Source organism: Podarcis erhardii (genome assembly GCF_964252035.2).
Source record: "Podarcis erhardii genome assembly, chromosome: 4".
In the NCBI taxonomy this organism is placed as follows: domain Eukaryota; kingdom Metazoa; phylum Chordata; class Lepidosauria; order Squamata; family Lacertidae; genus Podarcis; species Podarcis erhardii.
Window position 1 is genome coordinate 3,996,451 of NC_138508.1, and position 20,677 is coordinate 4,017,127.

General features: G+C 44.6%; 2 protein-coding genes across 2 annotated transcripts in view; both read left to right on the plus strand.

The window, feature by feature from the left end:
* The first annotated feature begins 2,727 nt into the window (after positions 1-2,727).
* LOC309340971 (uncharacterized protein) lies at positions 2,728-15,093 on the plus strand. The gene is made up of 6 exons (XM_081860310.1): positions 2,728-2,832; positions 7,759-8,250; positions 10,703-10,784; positions 12,337-12,419; positions 12,538-12,664; positions 13,187-15,093. Exons 2-6 carry the CDS (start codon positions 7,849-7,851, stop codon positions 14,797-14,799), a joined length of 2,307 nt encoding a protein of 768 aa, XP_081716436.1. The 5' UTR covers positions 2,728-2,832; positions 7,759-7,848; the 3' UTR covers positions 14,800-15,093.
* The window catches only part of LOC309341035 (uncharacterized protein), a 73,569-nt gene continuing 55,718 nt past the window's right edge, over positions 2,827-20,677 (plus strand). The window contains exon 1 of the mRNA XM_081860438.1: positions 2,827-3,032. The gene's annotated coding sequence lies outside the window, so the exon portion shown is untranslated. The remainder of the gene's footprint in view (positions 3,033-20,677) is intronic.

The window sequence follows — 20,677 nt, forward strand, 5'->3', positions numbered from 1 at the left end:
CAAAACAGGGTAAAAAGAAACAAAATATAATTGTACACCCTTTGGATTCCCAAAATCCCACCTCCCCCTTCCCGGTTTCGATCCCCAACAAATGTCCATCCGTCTATCAACTATCAGCCTGGAGACCTCACGTCCGAGGCTCTTAATTCTCTTTCAATTCCTCTCTGCCGGTTTTTTTTGATAGTCCTTTATATTGAACACCAAATCTCGGAGAAGCTCTGTCCCAATAAGGTCCATATTTCTTCCAGCCAGACCTCCATATTTAAAAGTGGAGCCCAAATCTTGTTTCTTGCTCCTTTTAAGTCCAAATGTCCCAAATGTCCCAAAAGCTCCAGCTTCCACCTTAATCAGATTTGTAATCCATAGGTCTTCGGATCTCCCCATGAGGAGATCTCTCCATTCTTCATTCTCTAATTCAAACCAAATTCTCATCATCCAAATCTTATTTTCCTTTGTATCCATCTTGGCAGGCCTCTGGCTCTCCTTTATCATCTGCGGCATTCCAGCTCCTCCTTCCCTCTCCTCCGGAACAGCACATATCTCTTTCTCTACTCTCTCAAAAGTCTCAGATTTCTTTTCTTGTTCAGCTGCATGGGCTTCTTGAGTCAAGTCCTTATCAAAAATCAGTAAGTTTATTTGCTGTTAAGTTCATAATTGTAACATTTGTAGCCAAAACTTCACTTTGACCTTGTAACTTTCCCAAGAGAAAAAACATTCTGTTCAGTTCAGCTTGTATTTTTCCACCTGCAGCCATTCTTGTAGTGTCCCTGAACCCCCTCTAGAGGGATTCTATTTACTTAGTATTCCTTCCAGCTCCAATCCAAAAGTCAGGTTAACTTGTTTCAGTTCTTCTTTATTTTCAACAGTTTAATACCAAATTGTAACAAATATAGCCAGCAACAGAAACAAAGTTCTTTTTTTTCAGCTTTGACAGCTAGTTTGACAACTGTCAAACTCTTCTATATCTCCTCAACAGGCTCTCTCGCGGATCACTCCCGGGTCCCGGGGGGTTGCACTTCAGCTCTCAAAATCAACTCTTATCCTCCAGCAAAATTACTTATACTGCCAAATCGTGAAATTAATGACCTTTATCCAATAAAGAAAAAGAGTTCTCTCGACCTTAGTTATCTAATCCTTGCTTTAAATTGTCTACAAGTCGGGGAGAAGGACTTCCTTTTTGCGTCTTCCCCGATCGTGCCTAATTCAGAAAAAAAAAGAATTTTCCCTTTGTAGTTCCAATTTCCGTACTACTCACGGGTTGTTACTTTTGGAGTCCAATTGTTCAAAAGAAGAAGTCAGCGCTCTCCGGCCATGGCATGCGGCTTCGCTCCATAGGAGAAGCAGTCGACTCACAGCACCGCGCCGCTCCCCGTCCCCCATTCCGTAGCCTTTAAAAAGGCTCCTTCGCGGGTCAGGGGGGCGCAAATGGTGCCCGCCGAGTCACCAGGTCCACAGGCTGCAGCGCCTGTGGTTTCTGAGGGTCCCCGCGTCGCCGCCACGGTAAGACCCGTCTTCTACGGAGCCGATTCCCTCCGGAGCTCGGAGGGAATCCGCCATTAACTGTTAATACAGTTGCGACTTGACTTCGAGGAGCAACTCATAGCACGCGGTGTGGTAGCCTTTTTTGAGGTTTTTGAAGACTTTGGTGATTTTTGAAGCTTTTCCAAAACTTTTCCAAAACCGCGCTTCGCAAGACGAAAAAATCGCAAGACAAAAAAACTCGCAGAACGGATTAATTTCGTCTTGCGAGGCACCACTGTATCAAATTCCTACTATTTATTAATTTCAAGGTTTAGGGGTTCCCCTATAACACCATGTAATGAAGGCCTCCAGTGAGCCTTCCTGGGAAGAACATTCCCCAAATAGGGAGCCGCTGCAGAAAAGGCCTGCTCTCATGCAGGAGGCACACAAAGAAGGGTCTATGACAGGGGTGTACAAACTTTGTTCAAAGAGGGCCAGAATTGATGAAGTGAACAAGCGTGATGGCTGACCAAAATCATTGACCTTCTTTTTAGCATTGAAGTTGTTGAGCTTTTTGGGGGGATTTGACCCCAGGAAATAAACTGCCACAGCAGCTGGATTAAACAGACCGGTGGGCCCGGGGTGGACTTTGGACAAGCCTGGTCTAGGATGACGATGGTAGGGTCCGGGTTGGTTCATACAAGTGTGAATGCTTTGAAGTGGACCAAGCAGCCTCTTGCGAGTAAGAAGGCTCCTAGGGAGCTTTCTCAGTTGCTGGTGTAACCCCTCCACTCCACTCGTAGTAAAAGTATAAAGAGGGAACCGAAAGAATGAGCACACTAACTCCAATACTGGGATGAAGAAAACGGGAAATATTTGCTCTTGTTCTTGTGTGTGAGAGAGCAACCTCAGTAAAACTCAGGAGTGAATAGGATTTCCACCCTAAGTCTTAGAAATGTTAAGAAAACTTTTGCCATAGGTTTTGGAGTTTTAAAGTCCACCCCTTTAAAATTGGCTTTGGAAACTTTAATTCTAAATTCAGAAGCTGCTGCCTAACTTTAAATGCAAGCGTGCTTAATTTTCTGAAGATGTCTTCCATGTTTCCAAAGGAGAGAAAATTCTTCTAAGAGGCCGTGAAGTTGGGTCTGATCAGACTAAAATAGACGTGAAATTTCAAGAAAGAGGAAAAAATAACATTGTGTTCATTGTTTGAGAGAGGCTGGAAAAATGCCATCTCCATGTGGTGGCAAGTAGCAGCGGAGGGAACTTGCATAAATGATGGAGGGGGGAACCAGAGAAATGGCTGTGTCCCACAAGGCCACACAATGAGCCAAGGGAAGAACATGGTAGTTGGTATCAGAATCTTGAGAGGTGATGTGTCATTTGTCTACTTTTCATATGTTCTATGTTTTAAATAGAAGGCTGTATATTGTCTCCCTGCTTATTTAACTTATATGCAGAATTCATCATGCAAAAGGCTGGGCTGGATGCATCCCTAGCCGGAATTAAGATTGCTAGAAGAAATATCAACAACCTCAGATATGCAGATTACACAACCTTGATGGCAGAAAGTGAGGAGGAATTAAAGAACCTTTTATTAAGGGTGAAAGAGGAGAACGCAAAATATGGTCTGAAGCTCAACATCAAAAAAACGAAGATCATGGCCACTGGTCCCATCACCTCCTGGTAAATAGAAGGGGAAGAAATGGAGGCAGTGAGAGATTTTACTTTCTTGGGCTCCATGATCACTGCAGATGGTGACAGCAGCCACGAAATTAACAGACGCCTGCTCCTTGGGAGAAAAGCAATGACAAACCTAGACAGCATCTTAAAAAGCAGAAACATCACCTTGCCAACAAAGGTCCGTATAGTTCAAGCTATGGATTTCCCAGTAATGGTGTATGGAAGTGAGAGCTGGACCATAAAGAAGGCTGATCGCCGAAGAATTGATGCTTTTGAATTATGGTGCTGGAGGAGACTCTTGAGAGTCCCATGGACTGCAAGAAGATCAAACGTATCCATTCTTAAGGAAATCAGCCCTGAGTGCTCACTGGAAGGACAGATCCTGAAGCTGAGGCTCCAAGACTTTGGCCACCTCATGAGAAGAGAAGACTCCCTGGAAAAGACCCTGATATTGGGAAAGATGGAGGGCACAAGGAGAAGGGGGCGACAGAGGATGAGATGGTTGGATGGTGTTCTCAAAGCCACAAACATGAGTCTGACCAAACTGCGGGAGGCAGTGGAAGACAGGAGTGCCTGGCGTGCTCTGGTCCAGGGGATCACGAAGCGTCGGACACGACTAAACGACTAAACAATAACAACAACAAAATGTTTTAAATATCCCTGAGATCTCTTGATGAAGGGCGGTATATCAATGTAAAAAATAATAACAACAGCCATCCATTTTTAGTCCCTTGAATTCACAATTAAGCATTTCTGGAAAGGGAAATGATACACTTTTGTATATTAGCATAAAAAGCATGCATAAGAATTATTAGACAGAAAAAGCATGCACAAGAAAGTATTACTCATTTATGATGAGAATGGGATTTATTTATTTTGAACTTCGCTTGGTTCCTCCTTGGCAGCCAGTGTGATTCTTTGATCAGGGCTCGAACTCAGGACCCGCTGCCTTGAGGGACACCTAAGAGCAGCTGGGCAGGGGAAAGGTCTCCCTGGGGAGGTGGGGGACTCTCCTTCCTGGGAGGTTTCTCAGCAGAGATCGGAGGGCCATCTGCCCTGGATGCTGGAGCTGAGATTCCTGCATTGCTGGGGGTGGGACTAGATGACCCTGGGATCCCCTCCTCTCTCTCCACTCCGGAATTCCAGGAGGAGCTTCCTTGCCTCCTGCAAAGCCCTTTTCCCTGCAGGCTCTTCCTCTGGTTTCTGGCCAAGGGAGGGAGATGCTCAGAGTCCAGCCAAGAGCCTCGCGCTCCAGAAGGATATCTGGGCATTGGTGTAGCCGGGGGGGGGCAGGTGCCCCCCTAAATCCATAAGAAATAATAAGAATATGAGGTTCTGCCAAGCGAAAGAGGGCTGAGTTGGAGGGGGTGGAACTCAGCATTGCAAGGGTTAAAGGGAACAGAGCTGCCTTCCTAGAGAGGACAGGAAGCAAGGGGGGGCAGGTCCTCCAGAGCCAAGACCCCTCCCTCCCCAGTCCTTTCCTTGCTTTGGTGTCTCTCCTGCAAGGGCTGCCTCGCTCTCCCCTCCCGGGATCTGGTGAGTCTCCTCTCTCTCCCCCCAGAAGGTGCAGTGGGGAGACGGGGGGGGGTCCCAGGGCTGCAGCAGGGGAGGGGGCCTGGGGGGCCTGATCTGCTCCTGCAGGGGGGGGACCCCAAGTCAGGGAGGAGGAGAGGGTCCTGCCAGGGAGGGGCCAGGGCTGCCACGCTCTCCTTCCTGCAGATCAGAGGATCCCTGACTCAGAGGATTCCCCCGAAATCTCCCTTCTTCACACAAAGGAGTCCCTGGGACTTGAACTCTGTGTGACGTCGCTCAGCCTCATTGCACAACAGAGGAAACATCTGCAAATGGTTTTCCAAAGCTGGACAAGGAGGTGGACTAGCCCCCCCCCCCAAAAAAAAGGTGGGAGAGAAAGGCCAGGGATAAAGAGAGGGATCCCAGCCCAGAGTCTGGCTGCTGCATTGGGGACCAGTTTCCCAGTGTCTCCCAGGGCAGCTCCCCACGGAGGCCACTGCAGCAATCCCCTCGCACCCAGAGCAGGGCACCCCAGGACCACATCCTCTCTGCCCCAAAGGGATTGTTGATGGAAATGGGCGCTGCTACTCACTGAGCCTCCTGGGACCTGGACATCAGTGGCTTTGTGTGTGTTAAGCTATCTAAGAGGATTATTATTATTATTATTATTATTATTATTATTTCCTGCCTAAATTTCAAGGGAGATGTCTTTGGCCCCACCCACTGGGCCCTCTGGGGTTTTCCAGATACATACCTGGCCCTCAGAGCAAAGAAAAAGGGACCCCACCCCAGGAGTCTGTCTTGAGAGGGGCAGAGACTGCAAGTACAAAAAAGGAGACAGAGCAGTGGAGTGGGGGTGGGGGGAGAGCAACTCCTGAGGACCCCCAGGTGAGGACCCCCATTAGAGCCAAGCATCCATTTTTCACAAGATACAAATGACTCCCTTGTCATTCGGTTCTGACTTCATGCATTGACTGGAAGGCAGGAGCAACCAGGCTGATTCATCTCCCAGAAATCTCTTCGGGTGCTTCCACATTTTGCATTGCAATCTTTCTTCTAGGAGACCTAGAGGCTGCTTCTTCCTCCTCCTCCTCCTCCTCCTCCTCTTCCTCCTCCTCCTCCTCCTCCTCTTTCTTCTCCTTTTTAAACAGGCCCTTTCCACCTGGCCTAGGGGGTGAGGCCCAGACTCACCCAGCCTTACTGTGTTAAATATCTATTCTGTAGTTGACCTCCTTTGTAAGGTTTTATTTTGACATCTTTAAAAGAATATTTGTTTTCTGCTATGTTGCTTTGACTATAGACTATATAGTTGACTTTCTTCCAATGGTTTTATTTCTATTTTATTGATTTTGTGGGATGTGAAACTGCAGTCAAGTACAGTGGTGCCCCGCAAGACAAACGCCTCGCAAGACGAAAAACCCGCTAGACGAAAGGGTTTTCCGTTTTGGAGGCGCTTCGCAAAACGAATTTCCCTATGGGAAAGAAAGCCCATAGGGAAATCTCCGGGGATCTCTTTTAAATGCTAGCGGTGGGGAGCAAAGCCTTCCCCCCCCCTCCGGCCTTCAGAAGAGGTCCAGGAAGGCCGGCGGGGGCCGAAAGGCTTTGCTCCCCACCGCCAGCATTTTAAAAGCAGTCCGGGATAGCAGGTTTTTTTAAAATGCTGGGGGACGGCAGCGAAGCCTTCGCTGCTGCCCGCCAGCATTTTAAGATCGCCCCGGGACAGCGGAGGAATTCTCCGCTGTCCCGGGGCGATTTAAAAGCCCCCGGGAAGGCAGGCAGGGGGGACAAAGACTTTTGCCCCACGCCAGCCTTCAGAAGAGGTCCTGGACCTCTTTTAAAATGCTGGGGGACGGCAGCGAAGGCAGGCGGGGGGGAAGCAAAGACTTTCGCCCCCCGCCGGCCTTCAGAAGAGGTCAGGGGACAGACTGTCCCCGGACCTGGTCTGAAGGCGGTTTCCATAGGAATGCATTGATTGATTTTCAATGCATTCCTATGGGAAACCGTGCTTCGCAAGACGAAAAACTCGCAAGACGAAAAGACTTGCGGAACGAATTAATTTCGTCTTGCGAGGCACCACTGTACAACATTCCTACAGTGGACACATTAGGGGATGTTTTCTACCACTCAGGAGAAGACTTCCTGTATCCTCCTGAGCTGGGACAGACTTCCCCTACATGTGACTTGAAGAGGGTGCAGTCTGTTGTATTAGCATGGAGGAGCACACGGCCTCCATGTTCTGATCAGTGTGTCTTCTCCATTTTGTATGTTGCTGTGTGTTTGGAGAAGTGACTCCTTAGTCGCAGTCAATTGGGACTAACTTCTTTATGGAATAGTTACAGATAGGTAGCCGTGTTGGTCTGCCATAGTCAAAACAAAAAAATTTTTTTCCTTCCAGTAGCACCTTAAAGACCAACTAAGTTAGTTCTTGGTATGAGCTTTCGTGTGCATGCACACTTCTTCAGATACTGGTATCTGAAGAAGTGTGCATGTACACGAAAGCTCATACCAAGAACTAACTTAGTTGGTCTTTAAGGTGCTACTGGAAGGGAAAATTTTTTTTTTGTTTTTTCTTTATGGAATAGTTCTAGTTGTTATGTAACCTAAGCCTGCCTTCAGGGATATGTCTGTAAACCCGAATGAATCTGAGTAAACTACTTTTATATTAACGTGAATCAGATAATTGTGCTTATTCATTTAAGAGGGATTGGAAGGGATTTTACCAGGAAGGAATTTTTAATAGTAAAACTCAGATGAGTCAGCAACAAGCTGATCGCTGCGTAATCTAAAAAAGGGGGATGTATGGAACTGTGCTAGAATATGGAACTTGCTAGTGCATGTTAGGAAGGACATCATTCAATAATATATCTTCTTCTAACTCCCCAATTATCCCCACAGATTTAATATGCTGTAAACCGCTTTGAGATTTATTGTTAAAATATAAAGTGTTATAGAAATTTAAATAAATAAAATAGCTCATGGTTTGGGCTGTGGTGCAGTCCAGCCCTGGTTCCCTCCAAGACTCATCCATGCTTGCTCAGGGTTCCTTTTTCTTCTCCTGATGTTAGACAGCTTTTGTAACAGAACAATGTATTTGCTTTGTAGGATTTCTAGCGCCTCTCCTTAAGACAGACAGAACTTGGCAGAAGACCAAAGGGTTCCTTCTGATCTCTCAGAGGCTTCCTGAGAGCACAGATGGATGAGCGAGATTCAGCTGGCCCTGAAGCAGGAAGAGGCCATGCCATCCAAACCGGGAGCAGTGGGGGAATCTGGGAAAACTCTGTGCAGAAGATCCTGGGTGAGGAGGACACCCTCTGCTCAGAGGTGCAGAGCCAACAGTTGAGGCAGTTCTGCTGCCAGGAGGCCAAAGGACCCCGAGAGCTTTGCAGCCGACTCTACCACCTTTGCCATCAGTGGCTGAAGCCAGAAAGGCACACGAAAGCTGAGATGCTGGACCTGGTGATCTTGGAGCAGTTCCTGGCTGTCCTTCCCCTGGAGATGGAGAGCTGGATGAGGGACTGTGGAGCGGAGACCAGTTCCCAGGCGGTGGCCCTGGCCGAAGGTTTCCTCCTGAGTCAGGCAGAGGAGAGAAAGCAGGTGAGAGAGACTTTCCTCCGGATACTCCCAAGGCCTCCAAACAGGACAGAAAACATCCCATCATGCTCTTCTGATGGCTCATTTTTTTCCCCCTGGGAAGGCATCCATGGAATGAGATCTGTCACCCTTGAAGCTGTTGGCCCTGACATCCATTTTTTAATCCTTCTCCCCATTCTCTCTTTTGTTTTTTTTTTATAATCATGTTTTATTAATTTTCCATACAATCATTCCACAATACAATTTCTATTAAACTTTTCAATTTTTGACTTCCTTCGGCTTTTCTGTCAATCATTCGAATTTAGTTTCTTTAAATACACATTTCCAAATTTTTATATTGCCTTTATCCCTTCCCCCCTCTTACATTTTACTTTTTTACAATATTTCTTATTTTATCACAGAGCTTCTCTAAATGCCACTAACGTTATTTCATTATCACTTAAACATTCCCAATAATCTGTTAATTTTCCCCAGTCCTCGATGAACTTTTGATCTCGTTGATATCTGATCTTCCCAGTCAGTTTATCAAGTTCTGCATAGTCCATCAGCTTCATTCTCCATTCCTCCAACGTTGGTAATTGTTCTTGTTTCCATTTCTGAGCCAATAATATTCTTGCCGCTGTTACTGCATATTGAAAGATTTTATGGTCCTTTCTATTCATTTCGTTGCCTACAATTCCTTAGAGAAAAGCCTCTGGTTTCTTAACAAATGTATATTTCAACATTTTTTTCAATTCATTATATATTAACTCCCAGAAGCTTTTCACTTTCTTACATTCCCACCACATATGAAAAAATGTACCATCTGTTTCTTTACATTTCCAACACTTCTTACATGTTTTGTACATTTTTGCAAGTTTTACTGGTGTAATATACCATCTATACATCATTTTCATAATATTTTCCTTTAATGCAGTACATGCAGTAAATTTAATACTTTCATTCCATAGTTTTATCCAATCATTAAATTGTATATTATGTCCGATATCTTTGGCCCATTTTATCATAACTGATTTAACTTCTTCATCTTTTGTATGCCATTCCAACAATACCTTATACATTTTGGATAGGATTTTATATTCACTATTTATTATATCTGTTTGAAATTTAGAGTCCTTCTCTGCATATCCATATTCTTTAAAATCTTTTTTAAACATTTCGTTTATCTGAAAATAATGCAACCAATCGTACACAGATTCTTTCACTTCTTCATATGGTTTCATTTTCCATTTCCCCCCTTCTTTCATAATCAAATTTCCATATGTAACCCAATTCTTTCTCATATTAGTTTTTTTAACAGACATAACCTCTAACGGAGACAACCAGTGTGGAGTTTTTGGTTCGAGTAGGTTTTTATACCTCTCCCATACTTCTGTTAACGATCCTCGGAAAATGTGGTTTTCAAAACTTCTATGGATTTTCTTCTTTCCCACCCATAGATACGCGTGCCATCCAAATCTATTATTATCAAATCCTTCCAAATCTAACAGTTCTGTATTTTCTAGTTTTATCCATTCCTTTAACCAACAGAGACACGAGGCTTCATAGTACAATTTCAAGTCTGGCAGGGCGAAGCCTCCTCTTTCCTTTGCGTCAGTTAGTAACTTAAATTGAATTCTTGGCTTCTTTCCCTGCCAGATATACCTTGAAATAACTCTTTGCCATTCTTTAAATACCCCGGTCCCCTTGATTATTGGAATCGTTTGATACAGAAATAATAATTTTGGTAGCATGCTCATCTTTATCGTTGAAATCCTTCCCCAAAATGACAATTTCATTCGTCCCCACACCTGCAGATCTTTCTTTATCCCATTCCACACTGGTATGTAATTATTCTGATATAAATCTATGTTTTGGGGGGTTATCCAAATTCCCAAATATTTCACCTTTTTCACCACCTCTATGCCAACTTGTTGCTGTATATTCTCTATCTTATCTTGATCCATATTCTTAACAATTATTTTAGTCTTCTTCTTAGTATAAATCCTGCTATTTGGCCAAATCTTTCTACCTCCGTAAGTATATTTTTCACACTTTCCAATGGCTCTTCCACCGTTAGGACCAGATCATCGGCATAGGCTTTCACCTTATATTCATTCCGGCCTACTGTAACCATTTTACTGTAACCATTTTACATTCCGGCCTACTATTGTCTCATTTTCTCTTAATGATTTTAGAAGAACCTCCAGTACCATGATGAATAACAGTGGTGAGAGTGGACATCCCTGTCGCGTACCTTTGGATATCCCTATTTCCTCCGTAATCACGTTATTTACAATAAGTTTCGCTTTTTGCTCAGTGTAGATTGCTTTTATTCCATTGAGAAATCCCTTCCCCGCCTCCATATATTCTAGGCTTTTTAACATAAAGTCCCAAGAAATGTTATCAAAGGCCTTTTCTGCATCCACAAATATTAGCACCCCATTCTCTCTTTTGAATCCTTTTTCTTTTTCAGGGAAAGGATCTCTTTGCAGAAATGGGCCAGATTTCTTCTGAGGCAGAGAGCCCTCCGTTGAACACCAGAGAGAGGCCACTGGGTAAGAAGGGAGGAGGTTTTTCTCCGTTTAGTCTCATTCTGTTCGTTTTCCAACGCATCTGTGTGTTCTTTTCATCTTTTGTTGGGGGAGATAGTGGGACCAAGAGCCCAGAGGAGGGGAGATATATTTCGGCACAACTAACATCTGAAATGCACCCAAACATCCAAATGCACTCAGCAGGCGAGAATTTCTCAAATGCCCGTCTGTAGTTTAGATGCACTGATTCACATCATAGAATCATAGAGTTGGAATAGACCACAAGGGCCATCGAGTCCAACCCCCTGCCAAGCAGGAACCACCATCAGAGCACTCCTGACATATGGGTGTCAAGCCTCTGCTTAAAGACCTCCAAAGAAGGAGACTCCACCACACTCCTTGGCAGCAAATTCCACTGTCAAACAGCTCTTACTGTCAGGAAGTTCTTCCTAATGTTTAGGTGGAATCTTCTTTCTTGTAGTTTGGATCCATTGCTCTGTGTCCGCTTCTCTGGAGCAGCAGAAAACAACCTTTCTCCCTCCTCTATGTGACATCCTTTTATATATTTGAACATGGCTATCATATCACCCCTTAACCTCCTCTTCTCCTGGCTAAACATGCCCAGCTCCCTTAGCCGTTCCTCATAAGGCATCGTTTCCAGGCCTTTGACCATTTGGGTTGCCCTCCTCTGGACACGTTCCAGTTTGTCAGTGTCCTTCTTGAACAGTGGTGCCCAGAACTGGACACAGTACTCCAGGTGAGGTCTGACCAGAGCAGAATACAGTGGCACTATTACTTCCCTTGATCTAGATGCTATACTCCTATTGATGCAGCCCAGAATTGCATTGGCTTTTTTAGCTGCCGCGTCACACTGTTGGCTCATGTCAAGTTTGTGGTCAACCAAGACTCCTAGATCCTTTTCACATGTACTGCTCTCAAGCCAGGTGTCACCCATCTTGTATTTGTGCCTCTCATTTTTTTTGCCCAAGTGCAATACTTTACATTTCTCCCTGTTAAAATTCATCTTGTTTGTTTTGGCCCGGTTCTCTAATCTGTCAAGGTCGTTTTGAAGTGTGATCCTGTCCTCTGGGGTGTTAGCCACCCCTCCCAGTTTGGTGTCATCTACAAATTTGATCAGGATGCCCTTGAGTCCATCATCCAAGTCGTTGATAAAGATGTTGAATAAGACCGGGCCCAAGACAGAACCCTGTGGCACCCTACTAGTCACTCTTCTCCAGGATGAAGAGGAACCATTGATGAGCACCCTTTGGGTTCGGTCAGTCAGCCATTTACAAATCCACTGAGTGGTAGCATAGTCAAGACCGTACTTTACCAGCTTCTTTACAAGAATATCATGGGGCACCTTGTCGAATGCCTTGCTGAAATCAAGGTAGACTACATCCACTGTGTTCCCTTCATCTACCAGGCTTGTAATTCTGTCAAAAAATGAGATCAGGTTAGTCTGACATGACTTATTTTTGAGAAATCCATGCTGACTATTGGTGATCACAGCATTCCTTTCTAGGTGAGAGAAGCAGGCACTCTGGGCCTCCCCCTTACCTTTTTCCTCTTGCAGGTGACACAGTGATACTGGCTAGACCTCTTCATCCATCTCTGAATGGGGAAAGAATGGAAGCAGCGGCTGTGGAACCAGATCAGGTCAGGGGAACCTGCCTTGTGGGGACAGAGGTCAAGGGTTGGAAGAATGTCCTAGCTCAAGGAGTGGTGGTGAACAACAGTGTTGTCTCAGAGGAGGACATTTCCCTTCTTCTTTTAGGGTCCAGTGTGTTTTGAAGATGTTGCTGTTTCTTTCACGAATGAGGAATGGGAGTTGCTGGATCCTGACCAGAGAGCTCTGCATAAGGACGTCATGGAGGAGAATCGTGGGATCGTGGCCTCTCTCAGTAAGGCTCCCTGTGGGATCATAATATCTGTTTTTAAATTCAAAATTCCATATGTGACGAACCTCATATATTTTCACAGAACTCAGCAGCGCCCCCTACAACACCAGATATCACAATACCCCCCCAAAAAACCTTGAACAGTAAATTACTTTTTTTTCTGCGAATGTTCTTCCTCCAGTTGCAGCTTATTAAAGAAGGATCAGCCTGGTCTGAACTCCCCAGACCCTTTTAAGTATAAATGTCAGAGTTGTTAGGGAAGTTGAAGTAGCTTCTGTCAGGTTTTCTGTTTTTGTTTTTCCTCCCGTCAGTCTTTGGTTGTCCAAAGAGAAGACTGACATTAGAAATGGAGGGATGCCATGATGGAGCCAAAAAAATCCATTCAAGAGAAGAGCCAGGCTTGTCGAATCACAGGTTCCCCTAAGGATGTCAGTTGATCCCCGTTAATTAATGCACCCAACCCTTCAGAAAACATCCATCTAACCCACTTGTGTTATTCCTCTAATCCATTTCTCTTCATTGTAGATAGAGATGGACTGGAAATTAAGCACATGGGTGAGCATGAGAAAATCCCCACAATGGAGAAGCTGAATAAATATCTTGAAAGTGGAAAAAGTTCCTATTCCACTTGCCATCAAAGAAATCCCATTGGGAAGAAACCATATCCGTGTGTGGAATGTGGGAAGAGCTTCATGAAGAGCTCCTCTCTCACTTTCCATCAGAGAATTCATACAGGGGAGAAACCCTATCAGCGTGTGGAATGTGGAAAGAGCTTCAGTCAGAGCACCAATCCCACTTCACATCAGAGAATTCATACAGGGGAGAAATCCTATCAGTGTGTGGAATGTGGAAAGAGCTTCAGTCACAGCCACCATCTCAATTCCCATCAGAGAATTCATACAGTGGAGAAATCCTATCAGTGTGTGGAATTTGGAAAGAGCTTCAGTCACAGCCACCATCTCAATTCCCATCAGAGAATTCATATAGGGGAGAAATCCTATCAGTGTGTGGAACGTGGAAAGAGCTTCAGTCAGAGCTCCAGTCTCACTTCCCATCAAATAATTCATACAGGGGAGAAACCCCATCAGTGTGTGGAATGTGGAAAGAGCTTCAGTCGCAGCCACCATCTCAATTCCCATCAGAGAATTCATACAGGGGAGAAACCCTATCAGTGTGTGGAATGTGGAAAGAGCTTCAGTCAGAGCTCCTCTCTCACTTACCATCAGAGAATTCATACAGGGGAGAAACCCTATCAGTGTGTCGAATGTGGAAAGAGCTTCAGTCAGAGCTCCTCTCTCACTTACCATCAGAGAATTCATACAGGGGAGAAACCCTATCAGTGTGTCGAATGTGGAAAGAGCTTCAGTCAGAGCGCCGGTCTCACTTTCCATCAGAGAATTCATACAGGGGAGAAACCCTATCAGTGTGTGGAATGTGGAAAGAGCTTCAGTCAGAGCGCCAATCTCACTTCCCATCAGAGAATTCATACAGGGGAGAAACCCTATCAGTGTGTAGAATGTGGGAAAAGCTTCAGTCACAACCACCATCTCAATTCCCATCAGAGAATTCATACAGGGGAGAAATCCTATCAGTGTGTGGAATGTGGAAAGAGCTTCATGAAGAGCTCCTCTCTCACTTCCCATCAAAGAATTCATACAGGGAAGAAACCCTATCAGTGTGTGGAATGTGGAAAGAGCTTCCGTAAGACCCACCATCTCACTTCCCATCAGAGAATTCATACAGGGGAGAAACCCTATCAGTGTGTGGAATGTGGAAAGAGCTTCAGTCAGAGCACCGGTCTCACTTTCCATCAAAGAATTCATACAGGGGAGAAACCCTATCAGTGCGTAGAATGTGGAAAGAGCTTCAATCAGAGCTCCATTCTCACTTCCCATCAAAGAATTCATACAGGGGAGAAACCCTATCAATGCTTTGAATGTGGAAAGAGCTTCAATCAGAGCTCCATTCTCACTTCCCATCAAAGAATTCATACAGGGGAGAAACCCTATCAGTGCGTGGAATGTGGAAAGAGCTTCAGTCAGAGCTCCAATCTCAGTTCCCATCAAAGAATTCATACGAAGAGTGGAAAACCCTTCATTATACAACTTTCAGCACTAGGGAAAAACACACCAGTTTAAACAGGCCTTTGGCTGATTGACATCTAATGCCCTATTTAAATGTGGTGGGGAGTTGGGGGTTACAGGTTTTGGGCTGTGTGTTTTGTGTTTTCATTGTGTGATTTTATGTTGTAACCATCCTGTGACCTGTGAGTGTAGGGAATGGGAGTCAGCTCTTAGAGTCTGAGGGGTCTTTGCCCCCCAAAAATATATTTGAGGGGGCCACCCCCCCAGTTCATAGGAACAGCCATTCAAATGGCATGCTTGCACCGCATCCTCTGACTGTTTAACTGAGGCAGGGCTTACTAAACCCCTCCTATATTTTATTCAAGTTGGCACCCCTGCTATAGGGCGCTATAGAAATGAAATAAATATAATAACACCATCTTGATCGCCTTCATCTGCACATGTTCCAGCTTGACAATATCCTTCTTTTTATCATCATTAAAAAAAAATTATGTGCCTATCATCTGAGGATTTCATGGTGCTTCACAACATAAACAGACAGGTTGAAAGCAGGGCTTTCTCAAAAACAAGTTAAGCCCGATAAATCTCTCTTTTTCATTTCTTTTTTTGGATGCAGTTACAAACTTTGTTGATCAGGGGACTGCTGTGAAAATACTGCATCTCAATTTCAGTAAGGCTTTTGACAAAGTCCTCTGCGACATTTATGTGAGGAAGCTGGTAAAATGTGGGCTGAATGAGGTAACTGGTGGATTTGACTGACCGACCCCAAATTGTCCTCCTCCATGGTTCCTCCTCATCCTGGGGAAAAGTGACAAGAGGGGTACTGCAGGGTTCTGTCCTGGGCCCGTTGTTGTTCAACGTCTTTATAAATGACTTGGATGAAGGACCTGAGGGGATGCTCATCCCATTTGCAGACGACACCAAACGGGGAGCGGAGGCCAATGTGGCAGAAGGCAGAATCAGATCAAGGGCAGGAATAGTACCACTTTCTTCTGCCTTGGTCTGGCCCCACATAGAATACTGTGTTCAATTCTGGGCACCACAATTTAAGAATCTCAACTTTTGTTTGCCAGAGGCAGTGGGGGGTTACAGGTTTTGTGTTTTGTGTTTTCATATTGTGATTTTATGTTGAAACCATTCTGAGAACTGTGGGTGTAGGTGTCTGGTCATGTGGGATTGCTAAGAGGAATTATGAAAAATGAAGCAAGCTACTGTGTCAATGGTGAAAGCATCACTTTGACTGGGTTTGGGTCATTGACTTGATTTCTGATCGATCCCACAAGCCTCTGCATCTCTGCCCCATTTTCTCTATGTCTGTCAGTCACGTGTAAAGCATTCTAACACAGACCAGTTGCTTAGCAGGCCTCCTGGGTACATAAAAATAGGGAGGTAGCTTTGATGTAGCTTCTGTTAATCTTTAGGTAGATCTTAGGGCCAGGAACAGAGTTCACATGGATGTCTTTCCTTTTACTGCTGGGTTTATTACCACCGGGGTTTGTTAATTCCTCCTTGGTTCCTGTTTATTTAGCCTGTATGCATGCTCAAATAGTAAATAGTTCTTTGTAGTTAAGAGGCTTCCTCTGATCTGACTTTGTCCCCACGTGAGGATTTTTTGAAATGCTCAGAGGAAATCTGATTGGTTCTTACAAACGCTGTGTTAAAGTTCTTTTGTTAATAAAAACGACCTGGGCCAGGAAGTGGAAGGCACACTTTCTCCCAGGGTCTTGCTGGTCAAGCCTCGTGTCTATTGTATTAATCAGGGTCCAGTCCGTCCTTTGCCTTCAGAATGCAACAGCAGGGAACAGGAGCCAACTTTTAGAGGAGGAGGGGTCTTTGCCCCTTCATAAAATATTTGAGGGGGGCACCCCCCCAGTTGATAGGCATTGCCATCCAAATGGCATGCATGCCCCACATCATGTATTGATTATGCGAGGAGGGGCTTACTAAACCCCTTCTATATTTTATTCAAGTTGGTACCCCAGGTATAGGGCGCTATAGAAATTAAATAAATGCATAAATAAAGCAAGACCATCTTGATCGCCTTCATTTGCATATGTTTCGGCTTGTCAATATCCTTATTATTATCATCATTTTAAAAAATTATGTGCCCTTTATCTGATTTCTCGGTGTTTCAGAACATAAACATACACAAGTTGAAAACATGGCTTTATCAAAAACTCGTCAAGCCAGAGAAATCTCTCTTTTTCTTTTTTCTTTTTGGATGGAGTTAGAAAGTTTGTTGATCAGCGGACTGCTGTGGAAATAGTCGCCCGTGATATTTATGTGAGGAAGCTGGTAAAATGTTGGCTGAACTTGGTAACTGTTACGCGGATTTGACTGACCAAACCCAAAGAGGACTCCTCCATGCTTCCTCCTCATCCTGGGGAAAAGTGACAAGAGGGGGGCTGCAGGGTTCAGTCCTGGGCTCATTGTTGTACAACGTCTTTATAAATGACTTGGATGAAGGAACTGAGGAGATGCTTATCACATTTGCAGTGTGACAGAAGGCAGAATCAGTTCAAGGGCAGAAATAGTACCAATTTATTCTGCCTTGGTCAGGCCCCACCTAGAATACTGTGTTCAATTCTGGGCACCACAATTTAAGAATCTTAAATTTTGTTTGCCCGGGGAAATCAAGAAGGTGGGGGAACACAATCCATATTCCTTTTATAACACATGGCAAATGTTTATTAAATATATAAATTGTTAAGACTGTTGCAGGAATCCACCCAACACTCACGGGAAAATGTATCGTGGTCTTTTAGAACAGGCATCCCCAAACTCGGTCCCCCAGATGTTTTGGGACTACAGCTCCCATCATCCCTAGCTAACGGAACCCGTGGTCTGGGATGCTGGGAATTGTAGTCCCAAAACATCTGGAGGGCCGTATCAGTGTGTGGAATGTGGAAAGAGCTTTAGTATGAGCTCCTCTCTCACTAAGCATCAAAGAATTCATACAGGGGAGAAACCCTATCAGTGCATGGAATGTGGAAAGAGCTTCATGGATAGCTCCTCTCTCACTAAGCATCAGAGAATTCATACAGGGGAGAAACCCTATCAGTGTGTGGAATGTGGAAAGAGCTTTAGTATGAGCTCCTCTCTCACTAAGCATCAGAGAATTCATACAGGGGAGAGATGCAGGCACTCTGGGCTTCCCCCTTACCTTTTTCCTCTTGCAGGTGACAGAATGATGCCCGCAAGACCTCTTCATCCATCTTTCCTTGGGGACAGAAAAGAAGCGCTGGCTGTGGATCCAGATCAGGTCAGGGGAAGCTGCCTTGTGGGGACAGAGGTCCAGGAGCAGAACAATGTCGTAGATCAGGACGTGGTGGTGAACAATATTATTGTCTCATAGGAGGACATTTCCATTTTTCTTTTAGGGTCCAGTGTGCTTTGAAGATGTTGCTGTTCGTTTCACAGATGAGGAGTGGGAGTTGCTGGATCCTGACCAGAGAGCTCTGCATAAAGATGTCATGGAGGAGAATCATGGGATCGTGGCCACTCTTGGTAAGGATCCCTTTGGAATCATAACATCTGTTTTTTGATTCAAAACAGCTGTGTGTTGAACCTCATATATTAGCACAAAACTCAATAATGTCCCCTTAAGACACCTGGGATTACAATATTGCAGTTTCTAAGCAAGGATCAGCTGGTCTGAACTCCCCAGGCCATTTTAACTGTAAACCTCAGAGTTGTTAGGGAAGTTGAAGTAGCTTCTGTCAGGTTTTCACTTTTTGTTTCTCCTGTCGGTCTTTGGTTGTCCAAAGAGAAGACTGACATTGGAAACGGAAGGGATGCCATGATGGAGCCAAAGAAAATCCATTTGAGAGAAGAGCCAGGCTTATCGAATCACAGGTTCCCCTAAGGATGTTGGTTGATCCCCGTTAATTAATGCACACAACCCTTCAGAAAACCACCCATCTAACCCACTTGTGTTATTCCTCTATTACCAGAGTGAACAAGTATTCTTCCTTTATTTCTGCCTGAGACGGTAATCCATTTCTCTTCATTGCAGATAGCGATGGACTGGAAATTAAGAACAAGGGTGACCATGACAAAATCCCCACAATGGAGAAGCTGTATAAATATCTTGAAAGTGGAAAAAGTTCCAATTCCACTTCCCATCAAGGAAATCTCATTAGGAAGAAACCCTATCAGTGCGTAGAATGTGGAAAGAGCTTCACTCACAGCCACCATCTCACTTCCCATCAGAGAATTCATACAGGGGAGAAGCCCTATCAGTGTGTGGATTGTGGAAAGAGCTTCAGTCACAGCCACAATCTCACTTCCCATCAAAGAATCCATACAGGGGAGAAGCCCTATCAGTGCATGGAATGTGGAAAGAGCTTCGGACAGAGAGCCCATCTCACTTCCCATCAAAGAATTCATACAGGGGAGAAACCCTATCAATGTGTGGAATGTGGAAAGAGCTTCATTCACAGGGCTCCTCTCACTTCCCATCAGAGAATTCATACAGGGGAGAAGCCCTATCAGTGCATGGAATGTGGAAAGAGCTTCAGGCAGAAAGCTCAGCTCATATCCCATCACAGTATTCATACAGGGGAGAAACCCTATCAGTGTGTGGAATGTGGAAAGAGCTTCAGTTTCAACCACCATCTCACTTCCCATCAGAGGATTCATACAGGGGAGAAACCCTATCAGTGTGCGGAATGTGGAAAGAGCTTCAGTAGGAGGTCCAATTTCACTTCCCATCAGAGAATTCATACAGGGGAGAAAGCCTATCAGTGTGGGGAATGTGGAAAGAGATTCAGTCAGAGCTACAATCTCACTTCGCATCAAAGAATTCATAGAGGGGAGAAACCCTATCAGTGTGGGGAATGTGGAAAGAGCTTCAGTCAGAGCTCCAATCTCACTATCCATCAAAGAATTCATACAGGGGAGAAACCCTATCAGTGTGTGGAATGTGGAAAGAGCTTCAGTCACAGCGCCAGTCTCACTTTCCATCAAAAAATTCATACAGGTGAGAAACCCTATCAGTGCATGGAATGTGGAAAGAGCTTCAGTACCAGCTCCAATCTCACTTCCCATCAGAGAATTCATGCAGGGGAGAAACCCTATCAGTGTGTGGAATGTGGAAAGAGCTTCAGTCAGAGTGCCGGTCTCACTTTCCATCAAAAAATTCATACAGGAGAGAAACCCTATCAGTGTTTGGAATGTGGAAAAAGCTTCAGGAAAAGCTCACATCTTTCTTCCCATCAAAGAATTCATACAGGGGAAAAACCCTATCAGTGTGTGGAATGTGGAAAAAGCTTCAGGACAAGCTCCAATCTCAGTTCCCATCAAAGAATTCATACAAAGGGTGGAAAACCCTTTATAATACAGCTTTCAGCGCTAGAGAAAAACACCACTTTAAACAGGCCTTTGGCTGATTGACATCTAATGCCCTTTTAAAATGTGGTGGGGAGGTGGGGGTTACAAGTTTTGGGCTGTGTGTTTTGTGTTTTCATTGTGTGACTTTATGTTGTAACCGTCCTGAGACTTTTGGGTAAAGAGAATAAGAGCCAACTCTTAGAGTCTGAGGGGTCTTTATCCCCCCAATAAGATATGTGAGGGGGCCACCCCCCACTTCATAGGAACAGCCTTTCAAATGGCATGCTTGCACCGCATCCTGTGACTGTTTAACGGAGGTGGGGCTTGCTAACCCCCTTCTATATTTTATTCAAGTTGGCACTCCTGCTATAGGGCACTATAGAAATGAAATAAATATAATAACACCATCTTGATCGTCTTCATCTGCACATGTTCCAGCTTGTCAATATCCTTATTATCATCATTTAAAAAAATTATGTGCCCATCATCTGAGGATTTCACGGTGGTTCACAACATAAACATACTGGTTGAAAGAATGGCTTTCTCAAAAACAAGTCAAGCCAGAGAAATCTCTCTTTTTTCTTTTTGTTTTCTATTTTTG